Below are 18,901 nucleotides of genomic sequence, written 5' to 3'. Positions count from 1 at the left end.
TTACCACCATTGTGAAACTGAGTCAGTAGCGGGTAAAAACCCCCTCGGTTGGCTAGACAAGCTTGAACCTGGCGTGGGACGTCTGGGACCTAGGACGTCTCGTTAGGAGTCAATTTGGGGAATGTTATTCCATTCCTGTTGCAATGCTGCAGCAAGTTCTTGGACATTGGCGGAGGAGGTTGTTGACATTGGCGTATCCGCTGTCCCAGACACTGAGCATGTCCCAGACATGCTCAATGGGGAAACGGTCCGGGCAGAGTGTTGGCCATGGTAATCTGGTGATATTCTGCTGCTAGAGGTAATCTGTACCGATCCTGTCACAGGGCAGTACTACCGTGACAACATCTTGGCACCCCAACAACATCATGCAAGTCTGTTCTGCCGGCAGCAGTGATGCCTGCCCACACCATTACAGATCCACCCCCATACGGATCATGTCTAATGACGTTAACGTCATGGAAACGTTCGTTATGTCGGCGCCAAACCCTCCTGCGTCGGTCGAGGAAGTCCACAGTGAACCTAAACTCATCTGAGAACATTACGTGTTTCCATGGGCGATTATCCTAGCGTTGATGATGACGACACCATTGGAGTCTGGCCGTAATGTGACGATCCCTCAAACAGAGAATGTGAAGTCGATTCCTGATGGTCTGGCCACTCACTACCAAGCCAGTATCCTTTCGAAGTTGAGCCCATATCTGATTTGTTGTTTACCATTACGATTTCTCCAGGCAATAGTGCGGATGAATCTATGCTGAGCCTGAGATTGTTGCCCTTGGGTCGACCGGATCGTGGGTTATTCCTGAACAGACCCTGAAGCACGATGTCTGGACCATAATCTGGTTATGACAGACTGGGAAATATTCAATGCCCTTGCCACAATGACCTGTCTTGTGCCAACCTGTAGCAAGTAGTAACCTCTCATCCTGTGTTGGACGGGGCATGGTCTCTGTTTAACTTAACGACTTCAACCACTGATAATCTGATGCTTTCTCTTCAAAATCTTCCTTTGGAATGGCTCCAACCTGGGTCATGCAAATTTGTGGATCGACCCCCCTTGATCATCAGTAGCATCCCGTGCAGATCGTCAGAGTGTCATTGATGTGTTTTGGGTGATGAATTTTGTTGGAAATGCTTCCACAGTAAGGAACTATACAAACATGCTTTTTTTATCCCTTTCTATATGTGAAAATTTTGATCTCAAAATAAAATATCCCCTACTTTTTTTGAATAGTATAGTTTAAGATCTACATTTTGTGTTAAAAAACGGTCTGTGTCGTGCCATCTAACAGGTTGAAAAATTCACTTTGCAATGCATTTGGTGGTAACTAACGTCACAACCAACGGGTCATCCTGAAGCCCCTCCTGCTCCCGGTTATATAACTATACAAAGATTCCCTTCACCATGATCAAACAAAAGACCGTAGGTTGGATTCAGAGCAGTTGAGTTCATTTGCTGCAAAAAACTCAGTGTTTTTTACAATGGTTTGTATTGATGGAAATATGAACTAACTGTACGTAATCATCAAGGTTTGCCCTATTGTAATGTTTCATGTATTTTGTTTTCAAGCTGTGATTGTGCCAAAAGATTTTGACGTCTGGGTAAATTTTTCATTGAAAACCCAGTGTGACTTCACTGCAGAAAATCAAAAAAGTTGCTTTCTTAAAACATACAGACTGCCAATAGGAGCATTAGAAATTTGTTATGCAACAGTGGTTTGAGCAGATCTGAAACTAGCTGACCTTTAAGGAGCAGTGTGTAGAGTCTGCTGACATCTAGTGGTGAATTTGGAGATTGCAGCCCTTCATCTCACCCTCTCCAAGGGAAAATGATGTTGCTGTTGTTGTTGCTTCTTGGTTGTCATCATGTACGGTACTTCTAAGCAAACAACAAATGGGTGTTTCAGTGGGTGCCAGCTCCATGCTGTGGTGGTGTGAGGCTTCTTTCACTCAAATCCTTGTCCATTTCCATGTCCAATCCATATCCAGCCCGATACCCCTGATACCCAGCAGGATAAGGGTTCCTATAGGATTTTCATATGTCTTGTGGGTTAGAATGTCTCCTTTCTCGCCATGAGTCTTGTTGCCAGCATAACGATTCATGTCAGAACAAAGTGGGACAGTAATTCTCCATGGAAGAGGAAAACCAATGAAGTGTAAAAATGACACGTCCCAAGGGAACTATCACCGTGTTCTACAGAGAATTTGTTGTGTTATGGTGTCTTCCGTTTTGCACGCTTACATCTGCTGTTGATCCTTTCGTCGTAAACAAACATATATCGGTCCGTATGACAGTGAGACAGGACGACGCTGGAGACGTGCTGATTATGGGTCATATTTAGATGTGGGGTAAAGTGCATGTGCATACACACACACACCACAACTGGGGTCGGATCATGGTTCTGTAGATCTGATGTGGATAAAAAAAAAATTGAAGACCTTTTAGGAAAAAAAAAAAAGATCTTGTTGTCAGCTGTGGTTCTCACTGTAAAACTCGCTATTAAGTTTAGTTATATTAGTCCACCCCACTCACACAGGCATTATGTATTGAGGGGGCTGATTAAAATAAATAAATACAAATGTCATTGATGGTTTGATTCACTTACCAGTGTTGTAGGAGAGGAAGTTGTTGTTTTCCATTTTTCTTCAGTTCTTGTTTACCACGTGAGCCACCCCATCACATCACATCCCATAGTCATCCCTAACGATTTCTCCTCACCATGAAATCCACCTTGCATGCGCTGTGAGAAACATTGTCATGTAGAATTGGGCTTTATCAGTGTCATTGTGATTTCAGCTGACATTGCATGTTGTCAACTCCAGCTGATGTCAAATGATTCTAGTTGGCAGATAGGGAACTAATAATACACAAAAAATCACATTTGGGTTTATGTCCTTAAAGTATTTATAAGATGCTGTAAGCAGTTTTTTTATCATTGAACATCCTTTGGAACTGAGCTGTGACTTCAAATTCATGTAAATCTACTGACTATAGCCCTGACAATGTTTGTTGCTGGCAGACATACAGTATCTCTGTCGCTGTGGTGGAGTGTAGTTTCCTGATAAACCAATAACCCTCTTATCTGTCAGCATTTGTCATGATGCCACGGTGTTGCTCCAATATTCAGTGCAGAGAGACACACCGGGAGAGTCTAAAAATACATCAATAATAAAACATTGTTGTCACATAATAAGCATGTCTGCAAAGGCCAATCCTCAGTATATTCTGTAACTGATCTCAGACTGTCAACTCAGGCACTGGACACCTCAGCTCATGCATGCACTCTGCAAGCATCCCGACTTTGTCTGGAAAGGGGCTGCTTTCTAAGAATTGCTTTGCCCTTTTTTGTTTTCTCTTTGTCTTTTACAGGCATCATGGACACTTTGTCTGGAAAGGGGCTGCTTTCTAAGAATTGCTTTGCCCTTTTTTGTTTTCTCTTTGTCTTTTACAGGCATCATGGACTCGTCCTGAGCAACACAAGGTATTCTAAATGCATGACTTTTTCCCTATACTCATCCATCTTAAATGTCAGGGGAGTCTCATTCAAGTGGTGGATGGATGCAGATTGAAATACCTGTTCAAAAAGAGTCAGAAAGGAGCCAGGCAGGCTAGGGTGTTATTTCATGTTTCTGTAGTTCTCACGTTGACTAAATATGTATGCAGCCCCGGGTATTAGAGGACAGTTGGCTGTCTGTTACAGAGGAAAGGTTTGGCAAAAGAAAGCTTATCTTCTAAGATTTTGTTCCCACCTTCCTCTTCTGGATATGGGAAGAGCACAGCAGATACACACATATTTCTTGGCTTGCAGATGAGCAGAACTTCACTTCACTACTCAGTTGTTGGCAAACTCATCAGCAACATGTCACTGTTTCAACCACAAGATGAAATACCTTGTTTGTCAGGAATGCGTGTTGTCTTAGAACATCCTCTCCATAAATCTCTTTCGTTTTGTCGATTCAAATAGTGAGAGAGCACTGCTCATCAAGTGAAGCCTTCCTCATTTAGGACATGCTGGAAATAATGACTGTATTTGTGTTCCTTAGAAATATTTTCATCCATGCTTCATTTCTCAGTAACATCTCAGCAGCATACTCCTCAGATTATGACCCGTGCACAACAATGGTCAGATCTGAATCATTACTACTCTGAAATAATGATACTGTGTGGATGTTCCCAAGATGGACGACACGGGGGAGAACAACTGCTCTACGATCAGCGGCATGCTGAGCATGTTTCTTGCTAGTGTTAATTTCATAAACTCTGGTATGAATTAAACTTAAATTGAATTTGATTACAATTGTCTGAATGGACTTTATAGTTTGTCCAACCCAACACCCTCTATCCATCAGGGAGAGGAAAACTGGGGAAAACATAGGAACCTTAGGAAGAGACGCAGGAACGTAAAGACCAACAATAACAACATGAATCTACTGAGGTGTATGAGAGTATTATCATTTTTAATGCTCAGATGTTTTTCTCCACTGCTCGTGATGCTGAATAAGCTGTCGAGAGCTCGCTCTTCCTTGCCACGACAGACTTCCTGTTTATTTGTTTTCATTCAAACATATTCAGTATTTTTGTATCAAAATGTTTGTAAGGAAACTTGCATTACAACAAATGACTATGGTACTTACGTAGTACAAGTCAACCTTATAGTGTTTACATTCAACACAACAGTTTACTTAACACATACTTTACATCGTATGGAGTATCACTAGGATGCCGAAGACCGAGGTAGTAAAAGGGGGTTGATGGGAAATGCTTTCTGCAAAGGGGTTTGAATAAAAGGGTATTGTGTTGTGTAAGTCCGGCTACCTGCTATGAATAATGAATGCCCTGGACATGCTTAACGCATTGAATGTGAACACAACCTAACTGGATTTCTCTTACATGGTTGCCTACACTGGGTGCTAATTCAATCTGTGTAAAAGCACCAGTCAACGCCTGGATCAAAGCCACACCAGCTACCAAAAGGGGCTGAAGGGGTGCTTGGATATTTAGTCCTGCAGCACTATGTCAGAGGACCAACTCACAAACCCTGTTTAAAAGAGTTCTGCTAAACAATGTTTGCATTTTGTGAAATGCATTAAATTGGACAGATTGAAGCAGTATGTGATGTGGTGTGTTAAATATATGTTGTGTCTAGAAAACAGTGGAGACATTTTCATCCAAGTAATGTACTCATCAGCACATTTTTTCTTACATCATTCTGTAAGAGAGCAAGTGAAGCTTATTTCTGAAAGGATAAGTGTGGCAAAAGAAATAGCTGTCCACGTCAGCTTTTTCCACCATCTTCCACCATGTATGTGTCCTACATATGTGAGAAAATGGTGTAAATAAAGATTTACTGCTTCAGCACCGAACATCTAAAACATAAATCTCTTAAAATAGTACCAGGCAGGGGATAAGTGACTGTGATCACCAGTTTCCACTCCAGTCTGCAGACTCATCGGGACACATTTTCAAAGCTTAGTACTACTCACTAAGCTTGTACTATTGTGAAAGAGTCTGTTAGAGAACCGGAGAGCTTGACTGGTGTGTGGGTAACAACAATTTACAGGAAACCAAACACAGAGAGGGGCAGATAAATGGAATGTGTCCACCTTTGTTGGATCCTGAGGGGGTGTAGCTGTGACTAAATATTCTGTGAATCACACTGTGTTGGCATGTAGGTACCATATACCAGACTATATACCCACTGTGATCCCAACGAAACTGTGTAAAACATGTATATAAAACAAAACAAATGTATATAACCAATATAACATGCTCAACAGTGTGAAGACATGGATGGACTCATGTTCTGCTTGATTAAGGAACAAAGGTTATCTGAACTTGTACCTACATCTGTGCATTTATCTAATCTAACCGTTTCCCTTTGGAATCAAATCGTTGTTCGTTGTAAAAAAAATATTTTTGAATGTAGGATAAAATCCAGTTTACCTGAAGTGTCTCTGGGTCTCTAAAGAGAAACTTTTTGTTGTTTTACCTTTAGTGTCATGTCATTCAGCAGCTGTCTGTCAGCATTTCCAGGTGAAGATGATGAACATTAAATGTCTCTTCACAGTGTGTGAAGAGACATTTGCTGTTCATAACTGAAACTAACTATTAGGAGGAGCACTGGAGTCAACTAGACAAGAATAAAACATAACTTGTAGAACTTGTATTGACTAAAAATCAGTGAGTATAAGAATGCAAGCCTTGCATGTAAGGTAACGCTCTGATGTCTGTTTCACGCATCAGCATATTTCACAAGTTCCAAGTACTCTGTGTGCTTCCTGTCATCCATTATTGATCAGCTCCCCGGTGCTGTCAACTGTGCCCATGTGTTTCCACACTTTACAGAGCAGAGCATACAGTACTTTTATCAAGAATGTCGTGTCTTCTTCCTCCATTCTACATGTTTTCTCTCATTATCTACAGTATGTCTCTCCATACATTTCTGCTTGTTTACCATGGAAAATATCTCATGTGAATGTGATGAGTGTTGTTTGATTCATCTGCTTCTACTCAGAGTCTGGATGGAAACGTGGTTGTGAGGAGTGACGCTCGCGTGTCCTCGCTCACGCTGAAGTATGTAAAGTATACAGACGCTGGTCAGTACCTCTGTTCAGCGCGCAGCGCCATTGGAGAGGATGAACAACCGGCGTATCTAGAAGTCCGCTGTAAGTATTTACCTCCTCTGAATGTAAGTGTGCATTTGATATGTCAGTACACACTTCCTGAAGTACAACTGTGTAAAAATGTCGTCTGAAGTTCAAACTAAAGCCTGATTTAAACTTGCGCTGACGTTACTGGTGTTGGGATGTTGGGATGTTAACTGGCACATGTTGGCCCACAGCCTACACTGTTTTATTTCTTGCTGATATTAAATCTCATAGAATCATGTTTACTCATAAAGCCTTGTCATCAGTTTGGTCAAATGTTTCTTATTTGGCCCCCTTTATTTTCTAGATGCCCCTAAGATCCACGGTGTAGTAGCTGTGTACACCTGGGAGGGAAATGCTGTCAACATCAGCTGCGAGGTCAAAGCTCATCCAGATGAAGTCGTCATTGTGTGGCTGAGAGATGGACTGCAGTTACCTAACTCAAACACCACCAATATGAGGGTCTTCAGGTCTTTGTCAGCCAGCTACCTGCAGGTACATCCAGTATGGGGCCTGAAGTAAAGGCTTTTCTTTCAGCTCCACTGTGAGAAGAATATATGAATAAATCAGTAGTAGGAAATCTCACGCCAGCAAATAAAAGTAGAACACAAACAGAGGTCACATCCAGAGTGTTTGACAACCGAGTTTGTTCATCTGTTATGGGACAATGGCCTTCATACATAAACTTGCTGTCTTTTTTCCTCCTCTAGATTACCCCCCAGTCTGAAAATGACTTTGGGAGCTATAACTGCACGGCTTCAAATGAGATGGGCACCGAATCCAAGGAGTTTCTCCTCATTCAGGCCGGTCAGTCCTGATGCTCGAATTCAAAATGTTACTTACTTCTGGTCTTGATATATATACGTTTTCATTATCACTTATTAGCAAATGATGTCTCATGTATGGTGCATATTTTCATGAATTACTTTTAATAGAATTTATTTGTGATAGCAAATGAATAAAAATACATTAGGAATAATGGCCTTCTTGGCACCATGCTCAAAAAACAAATGTTTCCCACTAATAAGGGATGTGAGGGATTACATTGATCAATGTTTAGGTGGATAATAAATTGATATGAATGAAATGTTCCCTCACTTTGAATAGAAAAAAAACAAGAACACAAGAGACAATGGCTTTCATAATATCTGTCAGCCAACATGAGAATTAATATTCAGTTAATATTCAGAGATGGAGTAGAGGGACAGTGAAGAAATAAATTAAAAACACCACACACTGAATTTAAAACTGGCCTCACTGGCAGGAATCGATGAGACGCAGTTTTGTCATCAAAGCTCCTCCATCAAAACAATCACCTATCTAAATTCTCATGATAGCTTCTTTCCTCTCTTCAAAAGAGGTGCCATCCTCTCCATCCATCAGCGAGGTGAGAGCTTTCTCCACCACAGCCCTGATGCAGTTCGAGGAGCCAGAATCCACTGGAGGTGTTCCTGTTCTGAAATACGTGCTTGAGTGGAGGACGCAAGGTTGGGGCAGCTGGTCGCAGATGGTCTATGAGGTGCAATATGGTGGGTCAGCACACAGGAACAAAAGTACTTCTATTTTTAATTTTTTAAACCTAGATTTATCATGAAATGTGTGACGACAGGAAAGCGGGCGTACGTCACTTCCTACACAAAGTTGGTGATCTGTGTAACTAAAACTTGGCAGGAGAAACTGTGGACCTCAGACCGGGTTCTGATTTATAAACATGGCACATGCACTAAAGATCACCAAAAGATGCTACACGCCATGTGACATAAAGGTTGTGATGACCTGGGAGGAGAAACTGCATACCCGTTCTCACTCTGAGGACTTTCCAAACCGTGTGAGAGCAACGATGTGATATGCTGATGCCTTACACCTGTAATTTAACTCCATAACAAACATTTCATTCACAACATTCAGTAAAACGTTAAATCTTACTTGTGTGTGATAGAGATCGGTCGGCTCTGTGCCGTGAGGAGGAACCGTCACCAGGTAAAAACGTGTTGTGTGTTTGGACTGGTTCCTTTGGACACCAACCCATCAACCAGAACCATCTGTCATATATAGTGACTGAACAGTGGCGCAGGAGGAGGAGACACCCCGACTGGGTCATGTCCAAGAGCTCTGAATACTGTTCTCTGTCATCAGATACACGCTCAGTCATCAGACAGCTGTCTGTATGTGGACGACTGCACACACACACACACACACACACACACACACACACACACACACACACACACACACTGTGTCTTGGATCAGTCTGACTGAACCCGTTCAGAAACACGTTGACCTGTCGACCTTCAGAGTGGATCTGGTACATTCTATTGATTCTGTCAAAGAGTCACATCAGTCTGATGCTGTAAACATAAAAACAACAGTAACACTCGTGTCAAACTGGGTGCCGGCTGCTGGAGGAGTCTGTTCACGTCAGAGACCAACTGGTCGCCAGCTCCATCCATCTGCTCCACGTTGACTGTATATGGTGAAAATGGGCGTGTTCAGGGCGGATAGGAGGCGGGAACCTGTGTGCACCATTCCAGGTGGTGTGTGATTTCTGAACGGAACAATGCTTACAGGTCTGTGTGTGTGCACATGGTTTTATAAATCAGAACATGAACTTGGCGTACTTGCTCCGTAATGTTTTATAAATGAGACCCCAGGATTGAAAACCACTTACTTAAAGGAACTGTGATGAAATGACTTACTTTGTTTTATCTTACTGCTGCCCAAGTAGTTCTCAGCAGACATTGCATCACTTCCCCCTACAGGCTCCAGTGAGGTGACGGTCACAGGCCTAAGGCCAGAGACCAGCTACGAAGTGAAGCTGTCAGCCATCAACGGGAAGGGTCAGGGTGAAAGTAGCCCTGCCGAGTTCTTCAAGACGGCCCCAGTCCGTAAGTTTTACGTCACACATTGGGTCCTAAGCAGACGGTCTAAAGCGCAAAGCGACGTGCATGGCGTGTGTCAGTCACTTCCTAGTTAGAGGCTGTGTTTATAGACTGTGAACGTCATCTGTGAATTAGTCAAGGGTGTGTTTGACGTATCAGACAATCAGAGGGTCACTTCTCATTCACACACACACACACAACACATACACACAACATATACACACAACATATACACACAACATACACACACAGCATACACTCACCAGTCACACACCAGTCACACACCAGTCACACACCAGTCACACACCAGTCACACACCAGTCACACACACCTGTCACACACCAGTCACACATACCTGTCACACACCAGTCACACACACCTGTCACACACCAGTCACACACCAGTCACACATACCTGTCACACACCAGTCACACACACCTGTCACACACCAGTCACACACACCTGTCACACACCAGTCACACACACCAGTCACACACACCAGTCACACACACCTGTCACACACCAGTCACACACACCAGTCACACACACCAGTCACACACACCAGTCACACACACCAGTCACACACACCAGTCACACACACCAGTCACACACACCTGTCACACACCAGTCACACACACCAGTCACACACACCAGTCACACACACCAGTCACACACACCAGTCACACACACCAGTCACACACACCTGTCACACACACCTGTCACACACCTGTCACACACCTGTCACACACACCTGTCACACACCTGTCACACACCAGTCACACACACCTGTCACACACCAGTCACACACACCTGTCACACACCTGTCACACACACCATACACTCGCCATACACACACACCATACACTCGCCATACACACACACATGCCTGTCATACACACCTGTCATACACACCATACACACACCTGTCACACACACCTGTCACACACACCTGTCACACACACCTGTCACACACACCTGTCATACACACCTGTCACACACACCATACACTCACCATACACACACACACACCAGTCACTCACCATACACTCACACACACACACACATACCATACACCACACACACACACACACATACCATCAATGAAGTATATATTAAGTACGTACTAAGTACGTATTAAGTATGTACTAAGTACGTATTAAGTACGTATTAAGGACCTCCCACCCCGTTTTCAATCAGATAACAGATGAGCTGTGAGGATGCCGGAGCTCCTCAAGGTTCTGATCCTGTTCATGAGGTGTTTCACAATTAGAACCTTTCACATTTAATCCTATTTTCATAGTGTTTGTAGTGCTCCGGTGACTTTAGACCATTGCTTCTTTTGGTCTCTGGTCGTTTTCTGTGTGCGTCACCTAACTATCAACGCTCCATCATTTCAGACCGACACGACCAGAGAAGAACAAGTACATTTGATAGTTAGACGGAGAAGGAGCATGATGTGAACATGACAACACTGACAGTGGACTGGACACATGGACTCTGAGCTTTAGACCATCGAATGTGAAGTCCTCCCGTCCCTGTTTATATCATATTTCATTCATACATGAGCTGGAACCACCAGGGGTTTAAGCTGCAACACGACAGTGTGTTATTCTAGTTGGTGAATGAAGAGACTGAACAAAAGTAATAAAATGACATTCAGCTACGGCTGTTGTCACACCCTCCGGCCATTTTACCCGTTGAATCAGACACTTCAATTTCATAGTAATTAACACTGGTTTGTCTCCTAATAGGATAGCAGACAATTGTAGAACACCTTGACTTCTCACTTTTTAAACACAATTTAAATTTAAACAAAACGCTTCTCGTGAGTTTCCAAGTTGTATTATTTAGTTTTTAGCCCCCTCACACACTTCACATTCAAATGTCTGAGCTGAGCAGTGCCTTTAACAAATAGCTGGATTTTAAGAGGCATGTGAAGCACAAAGCAGAGATTTATTTAGTTAAATTTACAGTTTTTAAATCTGAAAGACTAACTAGAGGCAAAAGTTGAACATTCTTTAATATTCACAATTCATGCTCCACTGTGATTGTGATCTGATGCTGTCAGTCAGTCGGATGTTGTCAGTCATTGTAATTGGCTGATGTCTTCTGTGTCTATGTCTTCAGACCGGGTTTTTAACTCTTTCTCTGAAGACACAGGTTTGTTCTGTAGTGAGGATTTCATAGACGGTTTGTGTGTGCTGCTGTAGATGTGTCCTCCCAGGATCATCCCATCCATAATTCTGATATGGACCTTATAGCGTAATATAATGTGTGTTTGTGTTTGTTTGTTTGTTTGTTTGTTTAAGAAGCCCTGATGGTCAATTCAAACTCATTGTACCTCCATGTTTCATTTTACCCATCTCCCATGAGCTAAAGGTTCAAAATATGAAAATTAATGTCGTCATTTACTACTTGTGAATTAACAGGCTTAAACAACAGCATTAAGCATCAAAGACAAATCTTTCCATTTCAAAAGCTGCAGATTTCCCTCCTGGCCTCAGTGATTTGGTGCAATTTATGGATGTTTACATTTGAATTTGTGCCATCAGTTGCCTTGCAAATCTTTATGTCTCTGTAGTGCAGAGGTTTTGGTTTTTAGGGGTCTGCTGTACCATTTGATGCTGCGTCAAATATTTGTATCTGTTTTGTCCTCAAGTCCTTTTTGTCCTCTGCTTGTGGATGTTATCTGGTCTGTCATGTCCTTTGTCATCTTTCCATTCAACCACTCATGTGTGCATGGTGCTGATGATCCCTCCACTCTGCAGAAGGTAACTTGACGTGAACGAAGGCTGCTGTCTTTACTGTGAATCCTACAATAAAATGCTGCTCATATAATCAAATAATAGTCAAATAATCACACATCTACCTCAAGACTTCTTATCAATCATGCAGACACCTCTGCAGGGTAACTGGAGCCAGAGCTTTCTTCATGGTGGACATAGATGTTTAAGATGTTTAATATTAACATCACACTGAGAGAGTCTGGAGCGTCTAAAGCATTCACTGACTGTGTTTCTATAAACCCAGTCAGTTTTCTCCAATCCCAATCAATGTCATTCCACCTCCCTGCAGCAGTTTGCTCTGGCTCCAACTCCATCTAACTCCACAGCCTTTAGTATTAGTGCTGAGATGATATATATGTCTATGCATCATGTTTAACCTCAACTCCAGTGTGATTCATTCAGCACGGACTAATCAGGTGTATGCATAGACATGTAGTACTGATAAAAGTCCTCAGCTCCCTGAAGTGAAGCCAAAAGGCCCAGATCGCCCCCTGGTGGCTGGTTGCAGTTCAGGCAGAAAATCCCCCCATTTCAGCAGCTGTGATCTGGACCAAAGAACATGTTTCCATCTTAGGTGAATGTAACACTTAACACTGATGCACACGTTTAAATTGTGTCCTCAGCACAACATGGCATTATTCATCTACAATATAGTTTGGCTTCATTTTTTGTACGGTGGGCGTTGGTGGAGGTGTCTGTCCATGATATGATCAATCCCCTGTTTCTTGACTAAAGCAATATCCCATATTGATCTGTGATCATGTAGCCGCACCGCATCTCCTTCTGTTGTATCTGACGTTGTCACGTTGTCATTAGACTCAAACACAGGTTATTTAGGATAGAAACAGATGTATAAAACTGTTGCCTGTGTTGAATGTAAAAGTGAATGTGGACACGAGGTTTATCAGTCAAATTCAGTGTTTTATATGCAGGTTGTAGTGCTAAAACATTTCACATTGTGCTCATGAGAAATAGTCCTGTCTCACGGGGCTTTGTTTGACATTGTGGGAATACAGCGTTTGAATGTCTCCCAGCAACTGTTAGGATTAAAGAAGGAGTCAAACCATGAAAAGATGTAAGCAATTAAGAAAGGGGGATGTATTAATCCAACAAGATAATAACAACCACACTGGACATTTACTAAAATAAATGTTTTCATTTTCTTCTTGCTCATGTCAGTTTTCCATATCTTGGAAACATGACTTTAAGTAACCAGGGCATTGCTTCTGACTGCACGTAGGAAATCCCAATCCTCCGAAGCTTGAACTGACACTTCAGCCCAAAGGCAACTCTGTCAAAGTCAGCTGGATCAAGCAGGATGACGGCGGCTCACCCGTCTTACATTACCTCGTCCGCTACAAACCAGTGAGTACAGCAGACGGAATGAAGCTCCAGACTGGCGGGGGTTCTGAAAAAAATGGTATTGTTTCATTTGGCCGTGTCCAAAATTCCCCTAGATACAAGCATCGGACTGGAAACAGGAAATCAAGATGCCCAGTGACTCTGAGAACGTGGTTCTCAGGGGATTGCAGTGGGACACAGAGTATGACATCTCTTTACTGGCGGAGAACCAGAAGGGCAAATCCCAGCCGGCGACCATGTCCATCCGGACGTCCACGGAACCTGCTGCCATCCCAGGTATGCTCAGGTCAACTCCCAGGAGACGGTGGAGCTAAACTCACAGCTCAGAGACAGATTCCATGTTCTGTTTGAGAAGTGGATGACAACTCAATCTGTTTCCTACATGTTTATTTATTAAAATTTGGAAGAAAATGAGCTTGAGTTTGCTCCTGCATAACTGGGATAGGTAGTTTGTACAGAGGATGACGACATTCTTTCTTTCCCATTAATGGTAGTTGTCTTTAGTCCCGTTTCCTGTGGAAGCAGCTTTGTAGAGTGGGTAGTTTGTCTTGTGCCTCGTGTGCAATCCGCCCTTCCGACAGGCTCCTGCTAACCACTGATCAACCTTGTGTTCTTTAAAAAAAACACACAGCTTAGATGTTAAATGCTTCCCAATCTTTGCAGCCCGTCACTTTAATTTTTCAATTCATTTCCAATCTCATGTGTTCTCCTCCACCCACCTCACTCAGTTCACTCAGTCACCACTCAGACATGCTGTACCCCCCCACCCCATCCCACCCCCACATGCTCTGCTTTGACTTTGTTGTGTTCCTGGATTTTTCCCCTCAGTATTAAATGTATCTCTTTTGTTCTTCAGACCTGACATATTTTCACTTTCTCTCTTTCCCCACCCTTCTCTTTTTGTTTCCCTTCATCCTCCCAATGTCCTGTCTTCTCTGTTCCCCTCTGCTTGTCCTTCTCTCAATGTTCCTGCTCTCTTGCCTGGTCCTGGACATTGGTGCGATTGACTGGTGGTGACCTGTGTGACTTGTGCTGGGGTTGTGCTGTGTCCCCATCCAGCCACTCAGGGCTGTACATCTGTGACATGCTCTTTGGTGTCACTCATCCTGTCCCTCATCACTGCATTCCTGCACTCATAGTGTGGTGGCTGAATTCAAACCATAAACGTAGAGGAGCCCTGGCCTTTCTCTGGCGTCCTCTCTGGACGCCTTCACCTCTTCAAACGGACATAACACACGTGTCTGTTATGGGTGTGAAGAGGTGCTGTACAGCGTCAGAACAGACCATAAACTCTGTGCAGCGTCAGTTCCTCAGAGTATTAGACGACATAGGAGAGAGAGGAACCATTGTGAAACAATGTAGGAATTGACATTGTAGACTGTTGTGTGTTGCATGTTTGTTTACATAAACTATGATACTGTTGCACCGCTCACAACCTGATGAGTTACAACTTTAACCCTTTCGATTAATGCACAACATCAACATCTTTTTATGAGGTGAACAGCAACAGTGAAATGACACTCACATCAAGATGTTCTCATGCATGTCAAGTGAATCCAGTGTCTTTGAAAAATGTCTCTATTTTCTACATTTATAAGTGAACATGAATATCTCCCTCTATCTCTCTCTATACCTAGATAGATTTGTCATTTTATAACAGATATTGATCAACTCTAAATAATTGGTGTCTAAAAAGTTCTAAACTGAGGGGGTTTCTGTAAACGGACTTCAGTTGTGATTAGACGTGGACCACACAAACGGAGGATCTACGCATCCGTTTTCTCATACATTTCTGGGTAACTCACACAATATTGTATCTGCTTAGCATTTTATTTCTAATACCAAATAAATGCATTGAATACATGTGAATGAACACTGTGCTGCGTATGACCTCAACATACTGTATGTTGTAATGGTCAACTGAACAGACTGAACCAACACAGTTCAGTGCATGTAATTATTCACTGAGACAACTAGAAGAGCTCTCATACCGGTGAGTACTTTCCGTTTCATGGAACTATCTGAGTGTTACAGCAGTCTGTTCTTGTCTAATGTAGGTTTCTATTGAAGTGTGTTTGCTGCGTTCTCTTCCCTCTTGTCAGACCTGGAGGGAGAGGCCCCGTTCTCCGTGGGTATCATGCTCTGGGCAGGGATCCTTGTTGTAGGATTTGTCCTCCTGCTGCTCGCTGTGGATGTCACCTGTTACTTTGTGAACAAGTGTGGCCTCATCATGTGCCTCTGCGGCAAATCGGACACAGGAACAAAAGGACACAACTTGGAGGAGGGGAAGGCAGCTTTTATGTGAGTAGGAGAGAATGCTGTCTGTGGAAACAGAGAATGCCTGTCAGAGGATTTACCTGCTGGCCATGTGTTTTTTTTCCCTGGACACATGTTGAAATTAGTGTTGGTCTTTGAGCTACAGAGATACTAACATTTGATGTTTTTATCCATTTCAAACTCTGGATACCAGATCTGAGTGTTTGCTTTAATGATAATGAAGTGATATAGTTACTAAATTATAAGATCATACTATATTAAAGTAGATCATTGTAAATGCAGATACTAGTGACAATACTTGAACAGTGTGGGGGTGTCATGAATAGTCCTGACTGTTGTTGACTGGCCCCGTGCAAATCAAACGTTGTCCCTGTAAACGAAGGCCGCAGCTGGTGAATGAGGATGTTTGTGGTCTGCTGTGATTCTAACTCTGTTGTCATCACTATTCAGTTTGTCATCTCAGATGACACGAGTGCCCAGACAACTGTATGAATTCCTTTTTGTTAAGGAGGCATCTTGTACCACACAGAAATCAGAAGAATCGAAAAATGACATTCTATACAAACACATGAATGAATGAGTGAACTGGATGCATAAGGGGAGAATATACATGTTGCTAATGCAGATTCAGATACATCTGAATGAAATTCACCAACTGTGTGTGAATGAGCCTTGGTTAGTATTCAGAGTGTGACTCAGCTGACCTTCCATACCGCGTCGCCTCAGCACGGTGAAGAACTATTTAAAGGTGTCTTTATCAATCTGTCTGTCGTACAGGAAAGATGAGTCCAAGGAGCCCATAGTGGAGGTCAGAACAGAGGACGAGTGTACAGCCAATCATAACGCAGCAGGACCGACGGAGCCCAATGAAACCACGCCCCTCACAGAGCCAGAGTAAGTGAAAACACACGTCTTAGCTGTTGTTCTTTTCACTCCACTTCAAAGAATTATCAAATTCACTCCATGGGACAAAATGTGATTGACGACTGGATCAGTTGTGATCATTCTTCAGTGGAGTCCTGCGTCACTTTCCTTCAGTTTTGTTTCCCTCTCGGAGGGATTTACTGCCCTTTGTGTTTTGATTCTTGTGCCTCCAGAGTGTGTCGCATTTTATCCAGGTTGAAGCAATACCAGTTAAAGCAGTTGAGTCCTCTTGTGTGTGGTCAATTCAAGTCATTTGACAACGTCAGCAGGTCATCTCTCATATCCACAGTCTAGAAAGTACTAGAAGAGATCCTCACTGGTACTGTTTAACCCCTGTAAGTGATGCTGTGTGGCTCTGTTCTTTTCTGCGGGGGGTGCTTTTTTCGTATGGTTTTATCAATTCAGTATACTTCATGTTGGTGTGTGTATGGGGTGGATGTCCACTCACAGCATGACTCCCTTTTTTCTTTCTCTCTTTGTCATTAGGCATAGTAGTTGCTGTTTTTAAGTTGCTTTGTCTGTTTGGATGTTAAAAGTCAACTAACCCTTTGCATGCTGGTCCAGGCCCCACTTCCTCTGTCAGTCACCCTGGTGTCTAGTCTGTGTGTCTCTGCTCTCTCCCTGCTCTCAGGCTGGCGGCTTATGCTGCTGCTCTGGCACTGGACACCCTCTCCTCCATCGCCACCAACTCTGACACAGCCACTGCTACTATTGACCCCTCTCAGGACAGCCCCTCTAGTGAGACCACCACCCTCACTTGTAGCCTGTCGACCCCAGCCAACGACCCCTCACGCACACTCATGTCGCCTCCAGCCCCGGCCCCAGCCCCGGCCCCGACCCCAGAGAGAACCTCTGAGACGATGACACCCGCCATCACTAGCTCTGCTGCTGCTGAAGCTAAAATCGCCCTATTAGTAAGACAAGGAAGTAACTCCCTGGAGGAGCCGGAGAGAACCCCCCCACCTCTGTGCCCCCCTGAACGCACTCAGAAACCTGGGACACCGATACCACCCAAGCGTAGGCACTCGCCTAAACTCGCCGCTCTGAATGCAAAAAGTAGCCCTCCCATGTCCCCACTCGCCGTCTCCTCCTCACCCCCTCCACTGAGTCTAGAAACCAAGAACAAGAAACTGGCTCCACGACCACCGATCCCCCAGACTGCCCAGCCCCCAGACACGGCAGCCGTAGACGCACCGGTCCGACCCGTCTCCATGGTTACAGCCTCTGCTCCTACAGAACCAGACCCTGAGTCTACGGTGTCCGGGTGCAGCGTTCCTGTCGTCGGCAGGAAAGAATCCTCTGACCCAACTGTCAACGATGACACACCCACTGACAAAGATGTCCCTGGTGCTCCCCGATCCTCTCCCCTGCCTGCGACCCCCCCTGTCTCCAGCCGTCAGGCCCGGTCTCCTCCCGTCCCCGTCACACATGTACGATCTCCTAACCCCCGACATGGGACTGAAGAACGCAGGTTTTGAGTTCGAGCTGAGTAACGGGACAGAGGGACAGTCCCCACAGAGCCCCGCAGACCTCATTAGCTTAGACAGCCCGCCCTCAGCCCCATGTCTGCCCAACGGAGATGAAGCAGACCGGCCCCCCTCACACCCAGTTCTGGAAGCATCAGAGACTCTGGCCAAGACTGCTTCTCCTGTCAACGATGAGTACGGCTCCCTCTAGAGATTTATCTCTGTGTTTGTGTGTGTGTGTGTGTGTGGTTGTGTATGTGTGTGACTTGAGCACCCATTCATTCACCACCACATCTTGCCATTGATCACACAATATGAAATATTGTTAATGGTAAACTGTGGTAAATGCACTGAAGTACTTCACATGATAACTTGGATTTTGACATAGGAGTGATACAAAGGTTCTGTTTTTAAGCTGTAGTGTGACATTTCTCCATCTTTGGGTCTTTTGTTCTTCACCAGGAGAGAAAAGCCCCCTGAAGCCACAAATGTTGTGGCACTTGAGGCCTGACATTTCAGGCCTCATTTTTGAAGTGTACAACATTTTCATAAACGTAAC

General features: G+C 43.8%; 1 protein-coding gene across 1 annotated transcript in view; it reads left to right on the top strand.

The window, feature by feature from the left end:
• The window catches only part of LOC144738662 (neural cell adhesion molecule 1-like), a 32,349-nt gene extending 13,796 nt beyond the window's left edge, over nucleotides 1-18,553 (top strand). Inside the window, exons 8-20 of the mRNA XM_078621653.1 lie at nucleotides 3,453-3,482; nucleotides 6,516-6,666; nucleotides 6,956-7,143; nucleotides 7,359-7,455; nucleotides 8,007-8,177; nucleotides 9,408-9,533; nucleotides 9,695-9,697; nucleotides 13,554-13,678; nucleotides 13,771-13,951; nucleotides 15,778-15,976; nucleotides 16,730-16,846; nucleotides 17,508-18,223; nucleotides 18,270-18,553. Coding sequence (XP_078477779.1) covers nucleotides 3,453-3,482; nucleotides 6,516-6,666; nucleotides 6,956-7,143; nucleotides 7,359-7,455; nucleotides 8,007-8,177; nucleotides 9,408-9,533; nucleotides 9,695-9,697; nucleotides 13,554-13,678; nucleotides 13,771-13,951; nucleotides 15,778-15,976; nucleotides 16,730-16,846; nucleotides 17,508-18,223; nucleotides 18,270-18,553 — 2,388 coding nt within the window. The remainder of the gene's footprint in view (nucleotides 1-3,452; nucleotides 3,483-6,515; nucleotides 6,667-6,955; nucleotides 7,144-7,358; nucleotides 7,456-8,006; nucleotides 8,178-9,407; nucleotides 9,534-9,694; nucleotides 9,698-13,553; nucleotides 13,679-13,770; nucleotides 13,952-15,777; nucleotides 15,977-16,729; nucleotides 16,847-17,507; nucleotides 18,224-18,269) is intronic.
• Nucleotides 18,554-18,901: the final 348 nt, after the last annotated feature.

This window comes from Lampetra planeri, unplaced genomic scaffold (assembly GCF_965212315.1).
Source record: "Lampetra planeri unplaced genomic scaffold, kcLamPlan1.2.h2 scaffold_1115, whole genome shotgun sequence".
NCBI classification, from domain to species: Eukaryota; Metazoa; Chordata; class Hyperoartia; order Petromyzontiformes; family Petromyzontidae; genus Lampetra; species Lampetra planeri.
The sequence above is the reverse complement of the archived record's forward strand: the minus strand, read 5'-3'. Positions and strand labels throughout refer to the sequence as shown.